Source organism: Oreochromis aureus, linkage group 5 (genome assembly GCF_013358895.1).
Source record: "Oreochromis aureus strain Israel breed Guangdong linkage group 5, ZZ_aureus, whole genome shotgun sequence".
Taxonomy (NCBI): Eukaryota; Metazoa; Chordata; class Actinopteri; order Cichliformes; family Cichlidae; genus Oreochromis; species Oreochromis aureus.
Window position 1 is genome coordinate 29,894,314 of NC_052946.1, and position 23,295 is coordinate 29,917,608.

Sequence of the window (23,295 nt, forward strand, 5' to 3'; positions counted from 1 at the left end):
GTAATACAGGAAGGAATGAGGGGCTTTAGGCTGCAGCTACTACATTCAAAAAGACTGATGCAACTGTGTAAGAGGGAGAGGAAAGGAGGGAAATGATGACTCATTTAGATCTTATTGCAAATATCTGACATCATTTGCATTTGGCTTTGTGCAACTTTTATGCAGCTGTCAGCATGTTGGAAAATGCGCATGATCATTGTGCTTTTCTTGGCTGCATTAGACCGGTGCTTTGTGTAAAATAAAATCAGTGCGTTGTGGTTGGTTCAGTAGTAAAAATGCAAACCTGTGTTAAGTTTAACATGTCATATAGTGCAGCTTGAATTTACCCAGAGTCAGTAACATTTCCAAATTTGTGTGATCAGTGTATAAAGAAATGTGCAAGGATGTATGCAACACTAATCTGAATGCTTGCAATTTTACCTTGTGAATATTTATATTAAACTAAGTGGTGCACAGTTGTACACACGGTCACGGTCTGTGTCAGCTTACTGCTTAAAGGGGACTCATTATGCTTTGTCTTATCAGTCAGTGTCACAGATTTTACCTGAATCTGAGCAGAGAGCACAGAGTTCATCCTGTTCATCCTGCCAACCTGGTTCAGGTTTTTCCTGGTACCAGGAAACCAGGGATTGTCCATTGTTTCCGGGCTGTGCAGTTAGTGTTAGATGTTATCTGGTCAAGTCTAATCTGGCCTTCTTGTTCCCAAATATAACCTGTTGTTTGCACCTTGTCACAAACCCTCTGTATTTCTGTCTCTAATCTCATGATTAGAGACTTTGACAATGATAAAGGAACCTCCTCGCGAGTGTTCTTGACTCGGTTACATGGTGTGAAGGGTTTTTCTTAACCCAGGAAAGAGTTCTGGAATCATCCACTTTAGGTGTCTTCTGTGGTCTCTGAGGCATTTTGCATTCAACACCTCTTTGGGCCTCATATTGAAAGCTCAGTTAACTCCAGATATCTGTTAAATTTGTCATGGAATAATAAGGGAATGTGTAATTATTTGCCTCTGAGAATGGGGGGTGGGTATGTCCTTGCTGACCTGCATTTGCTCCCTGCCAAATACCGAATTGAGTGTTAGTTCTGTTGCTTACCTTTACAATCATAAACAATACCGCGCCGTGCTACCTCATTGAACTCCTTAGTCCATATACCCCTAGGAGAGCCCTAAGATCATCGGGACAATTACTCTTAGTGCAGCCTAGATCCCGGCTAAAGACCAGAGGTGACTGTGCTTTTGACCTAGCAGCCCCGAGCCTCTGGAACAATCTTCCTGCTGCTATTCGCGCCTCTGATTCCATCTGTTCATTTAAATCTCAGTTAAAAACGTACCTGTTTGACCAAGCGTTTTCAGTTAGTTAGTGCACATCCCCTATATTTTACCCTGATGTTATTTATCTTCTACTAATGTTCCCCTGTATAATGACCCCCACCTTATATTTATGAATACCCAGTAATTTTATCTCCTAAACTATGCTCTAATGTTTTATTTCTTATTTTGTCTGTACTTTTGGGGTTTTTTGTACTCTGTTATAGCCTTTTATCTTATATCTTATGTTTTAACCTTGTTGTGAAGCACTTTGGTGTACCTTCGTTTTAAATGTGCTATATAAATAAAGTTGTATTGTATTGTATTATAATTCTTTCATCTTTATGGTTAGATTTAAAATCCACTGTTATTGTGTACAGAAGCAAAATTAAGAAAATTGTGTCACATGTTCCATCCATCCATCCATATCAAATCTAATCAGCTGCAGTTTTGTTCCAATAACCATTGACATTAAGATAAATTTATGTAATTCTTCAAAATACCTATTATAAATACCCAAGGGCATTTCAAGATGGCTGTTGAGTAGCAGTACTTGCGCTGGGACGCTGGGTCAGTGAAGCCTGTGAAATCTCTGTGAGACAAAGGTTCAGGTGATAGACTGTGCTGATGTTCCAGATGTGGTCAGCGCTGGCTTTCAGCACAGACGCTTCAGTCACCTGTTGCTCTGATCTGTTCTTTATGAGGGAGAGACACTCATTTGCTATAAAGAGAGAGACAGGCGTGCAGCTGCGCCTTGATGCAGCTCCAACAAGTGCTTTAGCACAAGAGTATAAGAGAAGTATAAGTAGGATTTTTTTGAATAGTCAATCATGCAAAGCTACTCTGGAGTCCAAAAATGAAAAGAATATGCAGCTGAAATAAACTTGGCATCATTTGATAAGCCTGGACTTTTACTAATACAGAACTGAGGAGAAAAGTTTGAGTCTGGATTTGAAAATCTGCACTCAGTCACCCGGGCGACCTTGGACTGGAGGTTTGTGCCAAAGGAGAAGAGCTCTGTGGCCAAATGCTGTATCCTCAAAGGAGTTTAGTTACTGAATCCAGGGACAGTTAAGAGCCCAGCATGAAGGGTGTGATGGTGTATGTTGAGTAATAGGGCTGGAAATGTCAGGGGAAAGATAATCCGATTAGAACCTTGAAGGTCAGGAGGAAGATTCTGAAATCAGGTCTGGTTTATATTGCAAAGACACCCAGACAGGAGAAATATAATGGAACTTTTTAGATAACAACTGCTGCACTTTGAACTTCCTGAAGACCACTTGTTGCTGTCAGTCAGTTCTGGGTGTAATAAAGACAGGTGCAAGGTTTGCAGCATCTGAAGTGGATGAGAAAAACTAAATCTGGGCTATATTATCTAAACAAAGAAGAAAAGACAGATAGATAATATTATTTTTTAGATAAAACCTCAAAACGTCTCTGAGGCCAAATACAAAAAGTTTTCTGTGTTTTTAAATGCTATTTTTTACGGAGCCCCGCAGGGGACATGGGAGAAAAAAAATTAAGACGGACTTTTGCGAGATCTCGCAAAACAAACTCGGGATCTCGCAAAACTTTTGCGAGATCTCGCAAAAGTCCGTCTTAATTTTTTTCTCCCATGTCCCTTGCGGGGCTCCGTAATTTTTTGGTTGTGAGGATTAAAAAAATGTTTTAGTAACTAAGTATTGATAGTTTAAGGTTAGAAGCTTTTTTTTAACATGGATTTAAAGGCTTCTCATACCCAAGCTGCAATAAATCAATCAATTATATGATAATGAAAAAAACAAAAGACATTCTTTGTAGCACTGACCCAAAGTCCTTGTCAAAGCAAGTCTCACCATGGTCAGTAAGTCCAATTTTTTTTATATCTTCAAATTTCAAATTACTTGAAAGCCAACTCAAGTCAAAATTTTACGATATTCAAAATTTAGAGACGACAATTCAAATTTTTACTCGTATCTGCCTGGCAGAAACAAACTTCCTTATAAGGAAAAGAAGCCTTTGGTGGAGTGTTTTTATGCAGTGGTTTTGTTAGTCTGACCACCTTGACATCAGATCTGGGCTGTATGTAGACAACGAACTAAACGAACTTGACACCCCTACACTAGAGGGCGTTTGAGCGGGCCGTGTACCTGTGAGATGTGTTCAGGGCAAAATTTACCCAATACGAAAGGAAACTTCGCGAGATTTCTGTGATGGCTAACGATAACTAGCCTGCTGTGTCAAACCACAGTGACACCGGTCGTGGTGATCCACCTTACAGATGCAGACGCTGTTTTGATACTCCAAGTCATAGAAGGGAAATCACAAAGCTAACCGGGGCGAGAAAGGTGCTGTCTGTCGGCTTGAAGTACTCCCACCTGGCCCTTGGACTGTCCGCGACTCTCGTCCTTTAATCGCTCAGGTCAGTCGGAATTACGTTCAGCATCCTGCCAGCAGTCTGGGTTGCCTAGCTAGGCTAGCGTAAGCTAGCCGCAGTCACCACGGGAGGTCCATGAGTCTCCGTCTGATCTGAGCAATATGCTGAGTATGCACCGGTGCCTTTAGCAAAATAAGTATGAAAAAGAGTTAATAAACTTGCAGCAAGCGTGTAAATTTATATTGCCACCCTGACATGAGTCTTCCGTAGCCGTTCGCTGCGCTAACGTTGCAGATAGTCCAGCTAATGCACACGCTAACTGATGGGGACTGGGCTAACAGCAAGTGTGCTAGGTCTCAAGAAGCAGGTTGTTTGGTGCCCTTCGAGCTTTGTCAGCAGCTCAAGTGACAGTCACAAGAAGTAGTTTAGAAACGTAGACGAGGTTAATGACGGGCAGCGTCAACAGCTGGCGAACTAACCCCTGTCAGTGTCAGTAATGTCTCAATAAATATTGCGTTATTGATTTAATCTTTCTTCAGCTTTGCTCTGGGTCCTGTCATCAGCAACACATGGGCCTTCTCTGTTACTACAGAAATTTAGATGTGCCCTGTTGTCCCAGTTACGAGTCTTAACTTTCCTTTAATCTCAGAATATTATGAGGAGCATAATTAAGCTGATTACTCACATCCACCTATGACTGTAAGTGGGTGGCTCTTTGCAGGAGTGTCTTTACAAACTCAATACAGAGAGTCATGTTCCGGATGACCTCGTCATGTGGATGTTTTGTCAGGGTGCATTTTATATATGTTTGTATAAGACCCCAAGATACTTAAACTCCTTCACTTGGGGCAGCAGTTCATCCCTGACCCGGAGTGGGTACTCTGCCCTTTCCTGGTTGAGAACAAGCTCCAGCTGAAAGAATGAGATCAGAGATACAAGTGGTGGGAATGAGATTTCTCCAAAGGGTGGCTGGGTGAGAAGTTCAGTCATTTGGGAGGGACTCAAAGAAGAGCCATTACTCTTACACATCGAAAGGAGGAAGCTAAGGTGTTCTGGGCATGTCCTACTGGGATAAGACCTTGGTGTTCAGGTCCAGTAAAGCCTAGCAATGTCTTGTTGTGTGAGACTGGGGTCTAGGTTTCTTTGCTTAGGCTGCAGCCTCTATGACCTAACTCCTAACAAGTGGCGATGGATGGATGGGCTTATACATTAGAGTAGGGGAGGAACAACTCTCCAAACCCATGCTTTAGTTCGTTCCTATGGTTTTTTTAAAAGCTCAGACTGATTATCATAGTTATGGGCTCATCTATCTGCTCCTGCAAAGACACAAGGAAACTTACAACTATGGCATGTATTACATATACGCTTATATAAGTTTTGTTTTTCCATGTAAAAGCACTGCTTGTACTGTACAGCAAAAAATATAAATCTTAAGGAGCCTAAACAAAGCCACATTTAAAAGTGTGTTTTTTCACTAAACCCTCCTTTATTATTCTGATGCATTTCCACTTTACTTGTTGCCTTAGCACTGGTTAAACATGGCATCAAACTTACATTCTTTAACCAGTCTTGAGCATGTCTATGTGGGTGTTACAGGAGCTGCAGATATCTGCATTGCATGTTCACTTTCAAGAATATTGCATCCACATTTCCATAGTGCAACAGGGCTATAGAGGTATTTGGGAGGTTGGTTGTTTAAACCTTTCATAGCTCACTTTGCAGGAGCCTTTGTCTGACTTTATGCTAACACTAGGGCATAGTAAGTGCTTCATTTACCTAAAATAGGTAAATGTTCACTAAAATTATTCAAGCAGGGAAAGAAAAAACTATGCCATCAATAACAGTTGCAGTTGGTCATGCAGTATTCCCATGTGGCTTTTGGTATTAGTGAAGTGAATTAGTTTTTTAAATTTTAGTTAAAAAAAGAAGGAAAAGAAAATGTATATTATTTTTAAAATTTTAGCTGTTTTCAAGTTTTAGCTTGTCCAATGGAAGGATTTGTTAGAGAAAGTTCTTAAGCACCAGATTTAACATTGATATATAACAAGTAGCCTAGAAGAATAAGTAGATATGATATTAATGAAGCATAAAAAATAATTTTTAGTTGTAGCCTCTGAAATTGGTTTTTGGGATTTTAGGAGGTGCATTTCTTTTTCTTTTTGCTGAGATATTTCCACAGGGCAGTTTTATGATGTTGGGTTTTCTTCTTAGGCATCATCCGGCCTCACTGTGGATCTTTAGCCCCTCGGGCAGGGCAGTGGCAGAGGTAGAGCCATCAGGGACCAGACCAGCAGGAAGCAGGGCTTCATGAGCGCCACGGGGCAGCAGCAAGGGGGGGGTCTGCGTACTCGCCGAGGCCTTAGCCGGGACAAAGACCCTGGGCACGGCATGGGCATGGAGGCAACCTGCTGGCTGTCCCCTGGAGTCCTGCGCAGGCTGATTGAGTTGCCCTCACCCCCCCTGTCTCGACACCAACTCAAGAGACTGGAGGAGCACAGGTAATGCAGGTTTCTGCCGTGTACGCTGAACTCAGGAAAACAAAGTGTTAGTAAGTGGAGTGAAAAGACAGTGAAATGTGGGAAATCTATTTTATGTCAAATGTGTACTGTCGCAAAACTGGATGTTCGTATTAAACACGAGCAAAGGTTTCAAATAAGGAGGTGAGCATTTCCACAAATAAGGAGGTGAGCATGGCTCACAGGGATTACCCTGTGAGCCAAAAGCACATGCTCAGTTTTTTGTTCTACTCTTGGCTGTGTATGATTTCAAAGAGAGGGTGTAGCCATAATATGATCATCTCATGTGCACAGGTGCAGTGTTCAAATCTTTTTGTGAGGGGCATCCAGTCAGAACAGGGCTGACACTGAGACACGACATGCTCCTCTACACCAAATATTAAATTTTTAATTTCATTTTTTTTAATGGGTTTATTTGATTAAAATAAAATGAAAGTTCAAGGAAATCTAAATTTCTTCTTTTTCAAACTGTAATAAAACCGTCATTTTTCCAAAGTGCAGGAATAATTGTGTTAAATAATCATCTCATTTATCTCAAGCAGTATCATTTTTGGCCCTGTAATAGGTTGCCTTTTAACAGTCTGAAGAGAATGGAGCTGAGTCCTCATAAATGTTGTCTACAATATCAGTTTCCAGTTCATTTTTATAACCAGCATAGTGACTCAAATTGTAATAATTTTCTGTAGAAACTTTAGCTTCAGGTCTGTGTTTGTGGTCTCCACAGCATGAAGCACGACATGCCTGCACCAAGTGTTCTCACAGACTTGTTTCAAAGTGATAAAAAAGAGAAATGATTCCCACAGCCACTCAGACACAATACCTCCTAAATTAAACCCGATTTCTCCAGGAAAATTTGTGACTTAAGCTTACATTTGTCAAGATTTGTGCTAGTGCTCTCTATTATTGCAATGTGTCATTCAAGAATAGTGTTACGTTAATGGATAACAGATGTACATAGTCATTATGATTGGTTTAGGAAAAAAACTGCTGGTATGTCAGGATTGACGAGCTATGTTACTGTTGACAGATCAGGCCTGTAGCAGCTTGTGCTGTTTTTTTGTTTGTTTGTTTTTTTCCTTCCCTTCTTCGTGTTTCCTCTCTCAGACTCATGGGTCGGATTGAGTCACACCTCGAGTTGAAACAAAACCCTTATTATCACTTTCAGTTTAAGTTAAGGTCAAATAATGTATCAGAAGTGAAAACATAGTCTTCCCAGTTAAACATGATGTTAGTTTAAATTTAAAAAAACAAGTTCAATGAAAGTATTTGTTTGAATTTAAGAGCTTTATCCAAATAAGTTAACAAAATTGTTGTATTATAACACCGTTAGACTTGAGTTTAACCACAGATTTCTGGTAAACTGTTATTTTGAAGCCATTAGTCTTGGCTGAGACTAATGACATCTTCATTATCATCTTTAGTGTTTCCATCAGGGTGTTACAAGCCAGATGGGGTGAAATTGACCCCCTCTTGGGCCTAAGCAGCTGGGATTTTATTTATTTTTAAGATGTTAAATTAGGCTGTTAAGATAAATTAGCTAATGATACTGTTAACTGGATTTACACATATAATAGCTGTCTTAAAGAAGCTGCCACAGTGTGTTATCTAAAATGTGTAGGAGGTGAAACGGTGCTGGAATTTCTTGCAGTGACGTGATTAAGAACATTAAAAATCCATCCAAATGGAGTTTGAGGTAATGTTTCTATTATTAAATCTGAAAACATCTTAAACATTTTAACATTTAAAGGACTGGCTGCCAGCCACCTCTGAATTCAGAAGACTTAGTTTAAAGTTTTTAATGATGCTATTTTGTCCATTTGATGTCTGGTATTTACTGATGAAGGCTTATGTGATGTTTGTCTTAAAAGGTACTATAGAAATAAAATTGCACTTTTGAAGTCTTTTAGAATTTATTTAGCAATAATTTAGAGCACAAGCCAAGAAAAGTAGGTTTATAACTCACAGAACCTCCTTTAGCAGCACCAAACTTAAGTATTCCCACAAGCTGCTAATAAGACTTGCACAATTATGAGGAAGACTTATGGACAATCCCAGTTAAATTCAACAATATTTTTGTATCCTCTGTGTTTTGTGTGCAACTGCGAGTGAGATGAAGATCACAAGACATTTTAAGTAATTAAAGCAGAAATCTGTGCAAGAAAAAGTTTGTGAACCTTTGAGAGAAACAAATCTACCATCTTTTAACCGTCTGAGACTAATGCAGAATTATAACAAACAGGTGATTTGGCAAATACATGAATATGTATTAAAGCAAAATGTTTTAGATCAACCAAAAGCCACATAATGTAACGTCCCATTTGTCTGGATGAGATTTTTGTTTTGTTTGTTGTTCTCGTGCTGATTGGAGCATTAACCTTCATTGCAGCTCACAAACTCAAGAAACTCTAGCTGTAACTCTGTTTCTACAGCTTGCTGAGATATATTTAAACACAGTTAATAATTGTTAAGCCCTCGTAAAAGTCGGTAAACATTCATATCTGTCGCTCCTCTGTGTCTCAACTGCCACCACCTGTTGCCCATCCCTGCAGGTACAGCAGTGCTGGACGCTCCCTGCTGGAGCCTCTTATGCAGCGCTACTGGGAATGGCTGGTAGGACGTGTCCCTTCCTGGATTGCACCCAATCTTATCACCATCATCGGCCTGGCCACCAACGTCTTCACCACCCTCGTGCTCGTCTACTACTGCCCAACTGCCACTGAGCAGGTTAGCCGATAATCTTAAAGAGGATGAGGTCCATAGCTACAGCGCCACTGTTATTGTTATTTTCTGTCAGTGTTTTATATTAAAACATAAGCAGATATGAAAAAGGTAAGATTAGGTAATAGGAACTGCTGGAAGGCTTTTAATGTGAAACATCAGCGGTAGCTCAGAGAAAGAAAAAGTGTAATAAGAAGTCAATCATTTAACTCATGATTGAAAGCAGTGTTGGTAAAGATGCTTTTAGATTGGTATATAAAAGAAAAACATTGGCACTGTGGTGTTGTCCATGTGCTTCTGCAAATTTAAGCCTCAGTGTTGCTTTTTTGGAGGCAGAAATGACCTTAACTGAACACAGGATGGAGAGAACTTTCAAAAAACAAAAGACAAATAATATAAATGTGCTTTTTAATTCTATAAAGTTGGACATTTTAATATGGGAATCTATGGGGTTGATGAAGTTTGAGGGTCAGCCTCAAGTGGCCATTAGAGGAACTGCAGTCCTTTTTTGGTTTGTTTGTTCTTTGTGTTAACTTTGCTGTTCAGATGCTGAGGTTGCTGCTTGTGCATGATTTAGTTTTTTCATGGAAGTTATAAATGGTTACCAATATGCTTATTAAACAGGATAATAAAAATTAAATGCATGTTTTGAATAAAGTCACTTGACTTAATTTGTTGACAAAGGGACCGCATGAATGAACCAAATCATAAAGATATGTCACTTGCTCTGGCTTATATCTATGTAGACAGCTTTGTAATTATCTTTTAGTCTTTGTAATGCTAACCCATCGGTGTGACTGTATTTAATTTCCACTGAAAACTGGTTGGTCTAGAGAGTTCAGTGTTTTATTTTCTTTGGCACTACCTTCAACCTCCAACAATAACTGTTGACTGTCATACGTGAGCTCTTAGGATCAAATATATGAGAGCTTCTATAATTACTTTTTTTTTTTTTAAATCTGGTGATATTTATTTGGGTGTCAGAGGGGAGTAAAATGGCAACTGACGTTCTTGCAGCCAGCACTGACATGTTGCTGCGGTTTCTGTCATGTGTGGGCGTTTCAGCTACACTGAAATAGCAAATCTCACAATGAGGGGGAAAAAAAAGTGAGTATTTCTGTCTGCTGTTACATTAGAAACTGCACAGATGCTTTTGTTTCTCCAGTTTCCTTAGGGATTAATAAATTATTCTGATTCTGATTTGAGTGTGTTTGTCTGTAAAGACTTGAATGAGAGAGACGAGTGAGGCATTTTACACACACGTAATGATGGACTGGCTAAAGGCAAAAAAAGAGACGGGTGTATTTTAATGACTGTTCAGATGATCTCTGTTCATTTCCGCTCACTTAAATAATCTACATCATTCATCATTGTATGTGAACAAGGTCTCACACTGAAGCCTTTACTTCATAGCAGGAACTAAACTCCCCAGTTCCTCTTTCACCAGCACATTACTCATTATGAAAGGTGTTGGCACAACTCTAACAATTGCAGTCTCTGTGTTTATGTATATTAATGAGGTGAAAGAAACCATCATGGTCATGGTGCCCAATCCTCCACCAGCCACGGCATGTAAAATTTGCCTTAGACTGCACCTGTTCGTGAGCATCAACATAGAGTGACCTCCTTGTGATTATTTGCGTTTTTTGCTCCAGGCTCCTCTCTGGGCATACCTGTTGTGTGCGGTGGGTCTGTTTATCTACCAGTCGTTGGACGCCATCGACGGGAAGCAGGCCAGACGCACTAACAGCAGCTCTCCGCTGGGCGAGCTGTTTGACCACGGCTGTGACTCCCTCTCCACCGGTCAGTTTACATCCCGTTTGATTCTGTGTTTCCGAAAATCTGAAGCTCAGTGAATAATCTGTTTCTCCTCTGCAGTGTTTGTGGTGTTGGGAACCAGTATAGCAGCGCAGCTGGGCACCAACCCAGACTGGATGTTCTTCTGCTGCTTCGCCGGGATGTTTATGTTCTATTGTGCACACTGGCAAACATATGTGTCAGGGACGCTGCGCTTTGGGATGTGAGTCAATAAAAACTGCTTATTTTCTTGTTCTTGTTTAAGAGAAGAGTTTGCAGCTATTTTTCTTATCTGGCAACACATGTAGTCATCTTAAGACAAATCTGTTTCATTTCTGATTTCACAGCAGTTCTTACTGATGCTTCGCTGTGCTGAGTTAGAGTGGCAACAGTGTTTTTCACACTGTGTCCGTGTGGAAAAAAAACTGACAGCAGATGTTAATCATGCTGCCTCAGATTCTTTCAAAAGGTTAGAAGTTAAAAGTGTAAGATTTATGAAAGTGTCCATCTTGAGGATTAAATTTTGCTCCCATCACTTTGTCACCCCCCCAAAAATAGTTTGTTAAAGAAGTTATTAATATCTCATCACCGCACACCGTTAGTACCTGTTGCTTTGAAGACTTTCGTCTCTCTCTGTGGTGGAAATTAAGACAACGACAGACTAAACTTTTTATTGTTACGCCTCAGCCGTAAAAGGCTGATGGGGTATTCTTGTCCACCCATCGTGCGGGTGGGTGGCGTGGAGACCTAAATTTGTGAATGTGATAACTCGAGACCAAGGCGATGCTGGAGCTTCAAATTGATATCATAGGTGCACCTACTAAAAATCTTGGATGAGTTCAAATTTCAGTGACCTCGACCTTAAGGTCAGAGGTCAAGTTTTCTGAAAATCCTGTGAGTACGATAACTTGAGAACAAGGTGATGAAGGATTTTGAAATTGATACCATTGGTTTATCTACAGGGAGGCTAAGTAATGTTTATTTATGGGGGTTGTTAAAAATATGCAACCACTTTCTGTACCATCACAGCCTCACTACAGTTCATGAAATACATTTTTAATCTATTGATTCTTACTTCTGAGTACAAATGTTCCTTTTCTGTTCCTTTTTTTTTCATTTCACATTTTTTATCAGTCTCATTTCTTCTGTCATGTTCATCTACATAGAATTATTCTATGTAGGATTTAAAGGATTGAAAATGTCCACATCTGGAGGCTGGAGTAGTTGGCCTCTGCTCATACCAGAGGCCAAAGTTCAGACAGATTACCTCAAAACATTTGTGCTGTTTTAACGGTGTTCCTAATTATTTTTTAAAAAAAATACTCGGCTAGGTTTAGGCAATACTTCCTGACAGGACAACTCATGGCCATGAACTTGATTTACCTGAGTTTCTGTAACTATTCTATGTTTTGCCATGAAGCCAGACCAATTTTATACAGTTATGCAGATTTTAACCTGAAAGCAACAAAGGTTGCTGAAGTTAGCACAGCTAACATTAGCCCCACTTTGTGAACTCCTGTATTCTGGCATTCTGTATGTGTAATATTATGCATGACACAAAGGGCCGCACAATTCATAGGATTTCATTATGAAAGGATGTTGTTAAGTCTCAAATGGTACTTAAACACTCACAACACCTGTAGAGACTGTTTAATTCAATCTCTTAGGTTTCAGACTGTTTTCTGGCTGTTAAACTAGTCTATTTTTTTTATTATTAGTAGTAAACTGTTCAGTTTGCCAACCAATAATCTCTAATTTTTATTACAAATGAGGGTGACATAAAAATTATATGGACACTGACTTAAGAATTGAAAACCCTGAAAAGTTCTAGTTGTTTACTTGAGCTTTCTGTGTGCTCTCACTTTTATTGAACACCTTCTGTATAAATATAAACACAGATTTTTCTTTGTGCACAAATATTAGATTTATGTGATTGATTTTTAAAGCCAACATCTTCATATTAGGCAGAATGGACTATTGGTATAGAAAGAATGTAGTCATTTTGAATCACCTTCTGACTTTACCTACTGAAACCTATGAGGTAGTCATAAACAGGTTTTTCAGGAATTCAGTCCAAAGCTTTGAAAAAGTTAATAAAAGGTGCAGCAAGTTAATTAGACCTGAGGTTTAGTCTTGTCATTAGATCACAGCATTTACGTGTTCAGGTGACCCGGAGTAAATGTGGATGTGTTCTGTGTGTAGATTTGATATAACAGAGGTGCAGCTCTGTCTAGCAGGATTACAGATGCTCACAGCCGCTGTGGGTCCCTGCCTGTGGAACGTGATGGTAAACTTTCTGGCTGCTGCCTGCATGGCTCACTGTTGTCCGCTTCCACAGTGAACTCTGACCTGCATGGAGTCACGTGGTCAGATCAGCTCGTACTCATTTCTGCTTGAAGGTGCGGTCAGTAAAATATGGCTCTGAGTAGCATCAGCTGAAGCAATTGGGCAACTACCTTTCACCTGTCAAATATAACAGTTAATATAACATTTATAAGATTTTAGTTTCAAACTTTTGTTACGAAGGACTTTATGCATTTACATTTTTAAAAACTAAATATTTTAATTAGAGGCCATGACAGTTCCTCCACCTGGTTTTACAGAGTAGCTGCACACGCTCTCTGTTGTACCTCTCTCTTCATGTCAACCGTAACATATGGGCAATGAACCAAAACTTTAAAACTTGGCTTTTTTTTTAATCACTCTAAGAGCTGTTCTCACTGATTTTCAGCCAATGACTTGTGTAATTAGGCATATGTCAGTCTAAGAATGGCTTGACAGCCACCTTTCCACTGAGACCATTTTTGATGAAGCAGTATAACAGTGTATTAACTGAACGGGCAAGATGCATCTCTCTTTATGGGTTTTTTTTTCGCCTCTTAAGAACGTGACTTTCAGATCCTGTCTGTCTGCTCTACACAGATTTTTTTTTTTTTAGTCCTCCCACGTCTTCTTTTGTACTCCAGTTTTTTAGTTTCCTCAAAATCTTTAAAGACACACTGCACACCAAGCTGACAGATGCCAATTTATTCAGCTAACAGCTCTTTGGGTACAAAACATAACATGCTTTTTGCAACAGGCTGCTAGTCACTAAGTCTGTTATGTGTAGACAAAACACTGGTTTAGCCCTTGAGTTAGGTGCCTTTATCCTGTAATGATTCATAGGTCAGTCTTAAGTAGCTTAAAAAAACAAATAAAAAAAAAAATCCTGGAAATGGTCAGGTGCAAGGACTTGACTGAAAATGAATGGAAAAAGCAGCCAATGTCAAAAGAAAAACTTTGAAAGACCTTCAGAAAACCTGTAGAATTATTACTCAAGGTAGCTTAAAAAAATTAAGTCTGGCTTCTTGGAAGCAAAGCATGAATGAATGAGGGGTGGCATCAGACTTTCGCACAGTGCTGTATATCCCAAGACAGACTGTCAGCTTTGTAGCCAATAATAAATGAAAACATGTTATCAGATGGTTTTCATAATCAAATGATAATTCAAACTTCAGCTGTCACCATGATCACAGCAAGAAGAAAAGGTGGAAACGAGCAGTAGAGGCACTACAGCCTGCATCAAACCTGATGTCCTAGTGACGTTTATTGGACCCATGTCACAGTGTGCCCTGCAGTAAACTTGCTCAAGTCAAAGAGAGCAGGGGAGTGACTCACTCTGCTAACAAAACTCGTCCTTTTGTTGACCGAGCCAGTGAAATATTACTGATCGCACCTTTTAACCTTCAAATCAAACGTGTCGAGCAGAAGAACGGGCTCCATGTCTGGCAGTGTGTTGTGGAGGAATGCTGCAGGATGACTGTGTGCTGTTATACGTCACTAATCCTCACTGTAAACTCTCTGCTTTCTCCTCCCACTCAGCATTGATGTGACTGAGGTGCAAATCTTCATTATAATCATGTATTTGCTGGCCGCCGTGGGAGGATCTGCTTTTTGGCAGTCACTGGTAATTCTGATTGATCTTAATCTGAAGGAATTGGAACCAATGACAGTGAGACTATAATGTCATGACATTTAACTTGATAATTTACAGTAATGCTGCTCTAACAGTCATGTTTAAACTGTTTTACTGTAGTTGTTATAAGCGAGTGCCTTTTAGTAGTGTCTAACATTAGTCATGATTGTTTAAATGAGGGTGGTGTAGTGAATGTGCCCTCAAAGTACAAAAGTGGTTGGAAATTTTCTGTCTGATCAGGATTTGTTTTGATGACTTTGTGTTGCATAAACACATCTAAGTTTTCCATGTCAATGTCTCGAATTCCAGATTCCGATCCTAAATATCCAGATGAAAATGATTCCTGCCATCTGCACTTTGTTAGGAGCCATCTTCTCCTGCACCAATTATTTCAGAGTTATTTTCACAGGAGGTGTGGGCAAAAACGGATCCACAATAGCAGTAAGCTCTCAATGTCCTGTCCTGGTTTGTAATGCCTCTTTTCGACTGATGCGCTGCACAGCTCTGCCCTGGTGCCTTATGAGAACCGCCCAGTGTTTTGACCAACTTGACAGCCTATTTTTACATAGCAGATGATGGGGTAATTTACACAGGGGGGAACTTAATCTGCAGGCTGTGTCTTATGTAGCAGAGTACGTATTACAGCTGAAACCTATGTTAATGGATATCTGTAGAAAAATATGGAATGCAAACATGAGATTTTAGCAAAACTGCTAATTTAGATCCATCTAAATGAGCAGAACATTACAAAGAACAGAGAAACAGTACACAATACTTTGTTGGTGCCGCTGGTAAGCTATTACAATATTTTCTTACCTTTTAATTACAGGACAGTTTGTCCAAATCGGGTTTACCTATGAGGCAGCCCCACTGACAAATGTGGCTCAAATCTCTGGCCCACTGGTTTTGTGGTGCAGTGCTTTGGTCAGCATTTTGGCAATAGTGATATGAGGGATAAGCGAGGTTTTACTTTTTCTGTATTTCTGCCCGCTTTAGTTTGTGTTACAGTTATTTGTACCTCAGCAGCTCCTGTTTGTTTCCACTGACATTAATTGTCTTTTTCTCCTCTTTGTTTTGCAGGGAACCAGTGTGCTCTCTCCAGTCTTACATATTGGTTCAGTCATAATTTTGGCGATGATGATATACAAAAAGTCTGCTGTCCAGCTCTTTGAAAATCATCCGTGTCTTTATATCCTGGCATTTGGCTTTGTCTCGGCCAAAATCACCAATAAATTAGTTGTAAGTCAAACATACTTTTTTCTCTTTATAATCATCATTAGTTTATATTTACTGAATGAAGGTTGCACTTTGTGTTTTTCACGGTTGTTATTCCTGATATCCTGCATCAAAGGTGTGATTAGCCTAGCTTAGCATAAATACTGAAAGAAGGATGAAACTGTTTGAATAGTTCCATCAACAAACCAAAAAAAGCTTATATTTTTCACTTTGTAAACCTAACGTGCATATTTAATTGTTTCAGCTTTACTTATAATAATAATTATTGGTAAAGGATTCCTGAAAAAGCATAGATGCTGACAAACTTAGCTATTTTTCCTAAGCCAGCTGAGAGACATGATCTCTCCAGGCTATCCTGGCTCTGCCCTGGTGTCTCTTCTCTGTTCAACATGCCGAAACACCACACCTAACTCTTTTTGGTGTTGAGGATAAGTGGCTCTACTCTGAGCCTTTCCCAAATAACCAAACTCCTTTATCTCTGAGGGCCCAGACGGAGGAAGCTCATTTCCACCATTTGTGTCAGTGTGTAATTCTTTCCGTCACTACCCACAGCTCATAGCCGTAGGTGAGGGTAAGGACAAAGACTGCCAACCAGTAAAACTGCTTCCAGGTTTTTGGACCAGCATCTAAAACACTGCAGACACTGCAGGAGGATAAAAACAGGATTGTTTGTTTCTCTAATTTACACTGTTGGCTTTTCAGCTGCTTTCCATCTACAATCATGAAACACGGTTGAAACTTAACATTAAAACTCAACATTTGACCCTCAGTTTAATTTATTGCTTTGATTTAGTTGCAGGTCATTTTAAAGCTGAGCTATTGGAGCAGACAGGGTAGCATTTGATGTAGCTCAGTGCAGAAACATTTAACAGCATGGTTGCTCCGTTGCTGACATTGTTGCCAACAGCAGCAAAAGGGACTCAGATCCAGGCAGGGGGCTTTGGAGTGAACTTTGCATGTTGTCACCTCGTTCTCACCCAGGTTTTCTACTGGACCTTGAGTTTCTGCTGTCATTAAAAAAACATGTTTGTTAGTGCTCATCATAACAAAAAGTTACAAATACAGGTTTAAAAAAATAGCATTAAGATTCACAAATGCCACAAATAATTATTCTAAAACCTGTTATTGTAAAAAAAAAAAAATAAATCTTCGGGGGGAAAAAAAGATTCAAGAGTCTAAACATCCCCAGGAATAGACTTCTGAACCGCTCATGTTTAAAGCTGTCTTCCTTTCCTCCTCACAGTAGAGAGATGCTGGATGAGAGGCATCTCTGAAGATGTTCACAGACTAAACTTTATAAAATTAGGACAGAGATGGGGTGGGGAAAACTCTCCAATAATTTAAGATGCATGCAAGATTCATTAGGCGAGCTACCACACCAAACTGTAGCAGAGGAAGTTTGATGCAATTTATGTAGAAAATGGAAACTTCAAACAACTCCAGTGCCTTGCAGAGATGACTGTTTAATTGAAACTCTGTGTGTTTGTGTGTGATCTTTGTGTACAGGTAGCACATATGACAAAAAGTGAGATGCATCTCCACGATTTAGCCTTCCTGGGACCAGGACTACTGTTCCTGGATCAGTATTTCAATAGTTTTATTGATGAGTACCTGGTGCTCTGGATTGCACTGGTAAGTACGCATGATGCCAAGTTTGGATAAATGTGGTCATGACGTTTTTACTTTGAAAAGCAGGAAAATCACCGAGGTAACTAATAGTATGAGTGATGGATGTGTTCCATTTAGCTGGGTCATGTCCAGGCTTTGACAGGTCTAGAATTTAGTGTTTATATCTTTATATCTTGTCCTACTCTGATAGTCACAGTGTCTCCTTCAGTCAGTTGTTGTTGCTGTTTAATCCATAATCGTTACACCTTCTCACTGATGGTGTCTGTGCTGTATGGAAGCCCATTGTTGCCTGTAAAGCTACGAAGCAATAAGTGAAATTGGTGTTCAGTGCGAAGACCCTGCTTCAGTCTCTTACCAGGCAGGTCCAAGACTGTTATAAATGAACAATGATGTCATTTCTAAATTAGCCCAAACATTTATTTTTGTTTACAAGGACAAACCACATCACTTAATGAAATGCTGGCATACTTCAAATACAAATCATCCCTAGAAACAAAACGTAAGTCCTCAAAATTAAATGTATCTGAATTTACAGTTTAAAATAAACCTATTTTGTCCTTCGAGACAAAAAAACAAGTAGAAACAGATTTGTATCCAGTGGACCCAAGCAGATATTTTTTATTTATTTATAGTTTTGGTTGCATTTGTTATTGCAGCTCTGTAAAAAAAAAAAAAATGTGGTAATAGTGGGCTAATAAGGTAAAAACAAGAAGGTCATTACACAAGTTATTACCAATGAAATGCTTGAGTAAAAGCCAACAAATCGTCTTGTATCTATAGTGGTTTTAGCTGAGTAATGTTACACTGAAGTTTATGTGATTGGGTAATAAGGTGTCAGAAACTGGGGGGAATAATGTGGAAACATGCATGATTTCGAGAAAACCAGTTAATAATCAGTATCGTCTTTAAACCTGTTAGAAAAAAATGGAAACATCTGTCCATTTAAATTTCTTGTATGCTGGCTTTAAAGTGGTATTAATTCATAATGATGACAAAATATTGATTGGTGTTTTAACATATTAGGAGACTATTACTGTGTTATAATGCTGGAATTAATCCTACCATATGTCCCCAGCATTCGTCACAACACACAGTATGCATGGCCAGTATACCAGTATCAGTATTATACCACTCAACTAAACCCAGTGCTGATTTAAGATATTACTTAATTATTTATATATTATGTGGTAAATACGTTTTAATAACTTGCAGGTTCTGAATTATCTTCTTGTTTTCTCCTTATGACAACACTGCTGCTGAGCTATAATAAAAAGTGCTACCATGATTTATCAAAGGGTCGTACGGGTGCATGCTGGAATGTCTTAAATGTGTCTTAATTGGCCAGCCCATATATCAGTATCTAGTTTTCATTTTCTTGGCATCAGTGGGCTTCCGCAGTGTGTTAAGCTCCTGTTTTAAAGAGTGACCTTGTTTCTTTCTCTCCCGCAGATCCTTTCCTTGTTTGACTTGGTGCGTTACTGTGTCAGTGTTTGCAACCAGATTGCCTGCCATCTTCACATTTTTGTTTTCAAAATCAAGCCTTGTTCAGTCCTCGGCTCAGCTCCTCACTGAGGACACGCCGGCCATTACTGACTCTGCACCCTTCCTGTTAGCTGCACTCACCTTTTCTTCCCTCTGTTTTCCACGTAGAGACGCAAGGGGGGGTGACGTGGTGTAAACTGTGTGCTTCTGCCAACTGAATGTCAGGACAAATAATATATATTAAGATACTGGAATATTACTGTCATTGTCTGTTTTTCACCAGTGCAGAATTACATTTATACCAGTTTCATTTTCTGCTCCAGTACTAAGAAATCTTCTGACAAACTTACGGTTGCAAAGAGCAGATATTTCAGGAGAGTACAGGTGCTACTCAGTATGCTCAATGAGAGAAACTTACAGCGTGTTTTAACTGTTCACGTGCAAGAAAATGTATAGGAACCGAATCATTCTCTTTGCTTTTCATGATTATAATTTTTGTAACTTTACCTTTTTGCTATTGTAAATACCGAACTGTTACAGTGTCTGTGCTTTCTTTTAAGTTAAAAATCCTTCTTTGACACATTTATTTAACCTTCCTTCATTTGTATGTTTTTTTTAAAGACACTCCATCCCCTACACAAAAAAAGTGCAGCTGTTTTACATCAGCAAATGTGGTTTTGGAGGAAACCTGATGCCAATCTTACTTTTTTTTTCTTTCTTTTTTCCTGTTTAAAGCAAATCAGAACGTCCTTTTTGTACAAGCCTGCAAATTAATTCACTGACACTTTCTTGGTTAAATTTGCACTTGGGATTTAGGTTCAGGTCAGATTTTGGTTTTTTTGTTAAGCTCTTTGCTAATATAGTCATCATGAAGTTGGTACTTTTGTTACGGGGTATAGGCTTTCTTTTATTTATATTGTAAACATAAAGGGGGCTGTGGACGAGGGCAAAAGGTCACTTGCTGTGCTGTAGTTGTGCACACGTAGTGTGCGTGTGAAAGGTCTGTCGGCTCCTTTTGACCTCATGTACGAATGAACTCAAGTTTCTCATTTTTCAGTTGATGAGAGCAAAGATCAAAACGTGTAGAGGTGGAGTGAAGCAGGGGGCTTATTTCATCCAACTCTGTTACTGATCTCTGCTTTATTTATTGGTGTTTTTTGTTTGTTTGTTTTAAGTGTCAAATTCCACAATGATAAGAAAAATACTCCGCCTGCTTCTTTGTTTTTGTTTATTTTTCTGAAACATTTTATCCTGTGTACTTTTTGCAAAAAAATCAGGTTGAAACGGTGCATTTTGGGGGGGTGGTATTGTTTTGAAAAGCAGATTAACATGCATTTTGTGCTCTATATTAGATGCATTCCCTGCAGCATGTCAAAATAAAACTGCACTCCATGTGTGTTCCAATAGTGCAACGGTTTAGCTCATTTTTAATGATTTATCTGGCTTTGAGACATAGACTATGCTTGTTAGTAGGTCAGTTAAATTTCCCTTTCACTGTATTTGTCAAAGAACAGTTTTGAATAACAGAAAATGTGAAAATGAAACATACAAATGAAAAAAGGTCCTTCCTGTGTTGCAGCTACTTCACTGAATCACTGCTGTGTGTTCAGTGGTACCATCCGCCTGCACAGTCCATCACGTTTCCTCCAAAACACACGCCTGCCTCAGCAGAACAGGTGCACATGTGAGTGTGCGGGAGGTGAGGTCACCTGATGATGTCACGGTTTTTAAGGTGGTGACTGATTGAGTCAGATCAAACTTAATAAAAATGTGTTGATTTGAAATGTGGCTGCTGCTCGCTCTGCCTCCACCTCGTCGTCGTCTGATGCCGTTACACCTCAAACCAAGTGTGTTTAGCGCTGCTGCTGCTGGAGAGGACCTGTAGTGACGGCCTGTATTCACGTGGAGCTCATGTTTGTCCTTAACAGCAGGGGTTAGCTTCCTGCTTTTACATTTTGTGCCTGTTTTATTTACTTTCTGTTGAATACTTCCATCTGCAGATACTGTGCTTTGCCTCTGCGCCGTGTTTGAAATGACCCACAATGCCAAGTGTTGACTGAATTGAGAGGCTCTCAGTGTACATTGTCCTCCTAGCTGCGTCATTGTCTCAGCTGGATGAGTTTTTGTGCAGGGCGGCGGTGGTGGTGTTATCTGGATGAAAAGAGACTGATGGCCATTGATTCATGTAAACAAAGCCTTCTACACACAAGTGTTAAAGGACCACTTCACCCAAAATCACACAAACCATTGTCCTCTAATGCCTTAAGATGAAATATTATGGCTCAGTGTATTATGTTTTTATATCATGCAAATAAAGTCATTTTGAGTAAAGAGATTTAATGAAATAAAGGTTAAAAGAAAAACATTGGAATGAGGGTAGGTTTTGTGTATATTGAGATGGAAAATGGGAAAGTTGTAACACATATTTAAAGTCTTGACAGCTCATAATGTATTTTTTTTTACATTTTTTATTCCCTTTTTGTCAGAAAATGTGAATATTATAATTAGACTAAATGGGAAATTAATGTAAAAGAAAAGCTTTAATATACTGAGACTAAAACTACAATAAATACTGAAAAGCAACACTGCTGGCAGAGGAAAGAATAGACTATAAAGGTGCTGAGAAAAGAAAATTTGCAATACTTTGAGAGTATAATTATATTCAGTGGATGTTTTCTAAAAAACACATTGAAAATTTCTGCTGCGTAAAAAACGCTGGGCAATAAAAATAGTTTGGTATGGTAGAAAATAGGTAAACTAGCTATGAGTAGGTAAACTGCTTTAATATATTTCTGGATTTCATGAAGACATTTAATCACTTCATAATGAAAAGCCAATTTATTTTTCAATAAGTAAAATTTTAAATATGGTAAAAATAGGTACAAATTTTAATTTTAAGAAGTTTATTCATAATTGTAAAGAATAAAATCATTTTAACAATATCAGAATCTAGCTTCAGTTGCTGGGCAAAGTAAAACTAAGTTGATAAACAGAGAAAACCTTAATTTTTCTAATGTTTCTGTTTTGCTTTGAAGGCATAAAGAAAAATTAAAATCTCAGAAAATTCTGAGGTGGTTTTGCGATTTGGATGAAGTGCGTCTTGAAGAACACTGATGAGTATATTCTTTGTTGATTTGTTTTAATTTGACAGATTTTGCAGTTGTAAATTCTGCACGTTGTGCAATAAAGAACAGTACTGGCTGAATGTCACATTTATTTTATTAGTAATATTCATTTTTATCTTTCTAAATTCTGCAGTTGGTGTCTGTTCATTGATGTAGGAGACGATGAGAAATGAGCTAATATGCATGTGTAGTATTCTGCTGTATAGTTTTGTACTATAACTAGAGAGTGTTTATATAATCAGTACCTAAAAAACACAACTTTTCATAATCACTCTGAAAGATTCAGCATCAACAAATATATAGTTCCTGATGTCAGGTCACATCTCTCATTGTTACCAGTAAACGTTTGCCTTAAACGCGTTTGTTTTCTATTGTTTTGTACAGAGACGAGCGTGTTGTCACTGTGTGCGTTGGTTATGTTGGTCAGACTGCCAAGCTCAGGTATCTCATCAGTGTGCACAACACTGTGTTCTCTTAAGACGGTAAACAAAATCACCTGACAATCTCTCCTTCACCTGCCATTGCAAATAAATTTCATACTCCAGCCTGGAACCAGGTTTGTACTTGTGTTTTTTACTGTGAACATCGAAGTGATGGATTCACCTGCCTGCTTCTGCACCTTTCTGTCTTCCATGGAAAAGATTGGTGATGCACAGAGCGTCTTGAGTTTTAAACAGTGATGTAAGAACAAGATGATAAATGTCAAAGGAGTGTTTTAATATTTATTGTCTCCATAATGCATGTTTGCAGAATTATCAATAAGTTATGGACAGATCTGAAGAAAAACATTATGAAAGGTGAGGTCTTTAGGGGCCCAGCGTCAAAGGAACTGTCTTTTAGAACAGATCCAGGAAGTTTTTGGAAGACTTTATGAGCCTTTACTATTGTGAGATAGGATATTTTGTGTTGTATCTTTGCAAATGCATATCAAAATGAAATGAGAAAAACTGGGAGATCCGGTCTTGATGTTTTCAAGAAAATATAACGAACTCATCTAGATCTTTCTATCCTCCTCATATATTTATGGGCGTGCACTATGGAAATTAAAGGAAACACCTGCTTGACCCCTAAAGTGACAATGTTCCTTTTGTGTACGTGTCAAACTTGAGGCCTGGGGATTCCAGCTATCCTGGGTCTGCCCTGGGGCTTCCTTCTGGTGGAATTTGCCCGAA

The 23,295-nt window shown here is 39.0% G+C and overlaps 1 protein-coding gene across 1 annotated transcript; it reads left to right on the forward strand.

The window, feature by feature from the left end:
• Window positions 1-3,478: 3,478 nt before the first annotated feature.
• Window positions 3,479-21,361, forward strand: cept1b (choline/ethanolamine phosphotransferase 1b). Its single transcript, XM_031733219.2, has 10 exons — window positions 3,479-3,710; window positions 5,877-6,163; window positions 8,731-8,905; window positions 10,555-10,702; window positions 10,778-10,919; window positions 14,558-14,642; window positions 14,961-15,092; window positions 15,732-15,890; window positions 17,394-17,519; window positions 18,966-21,361. The coding sequence occupies exons 2-10, from the start codon at window positions 5,973-5,975 to the stop codon at window positions 19,086-19,088; spliced, it is 1,281 nt and encodes a 426-aa protein (XP_031589079.1). The 5' UTR covers window positions 3,479-3,710; window positions 5,877-5,972; the 3' UTR covers window positions 19,089-21,361.
• The last annotated feature ends 1,934 nt before the right edge of the window (window positions 21,362-23,295 follow it).

Bases quoted from the DNA above. Each gene is read 5' to 3' on its own strand.
- cept1b (XM_031733219.2), top strand. From the start codon at position 5,973: ATGAGCGCCACGGGGCAGCAGCAAGGGGGGGGTCTGCGTACTCGCCGA. The intron at 6,164-8,730 runs GTAATGCAGGTT...CCATCCCTGCAG, and splicing joins AAGAGACTGGAGGAGCACAG to GTACAGCAGTGCTGGACGCT. The intron at 15,891-17,393 runs GTAAGTCAAACA...CTTTGTGTACAG, and splicing joins AAATCACCAATAAATTAGTT to GTAGCACATATGACAAAAAG.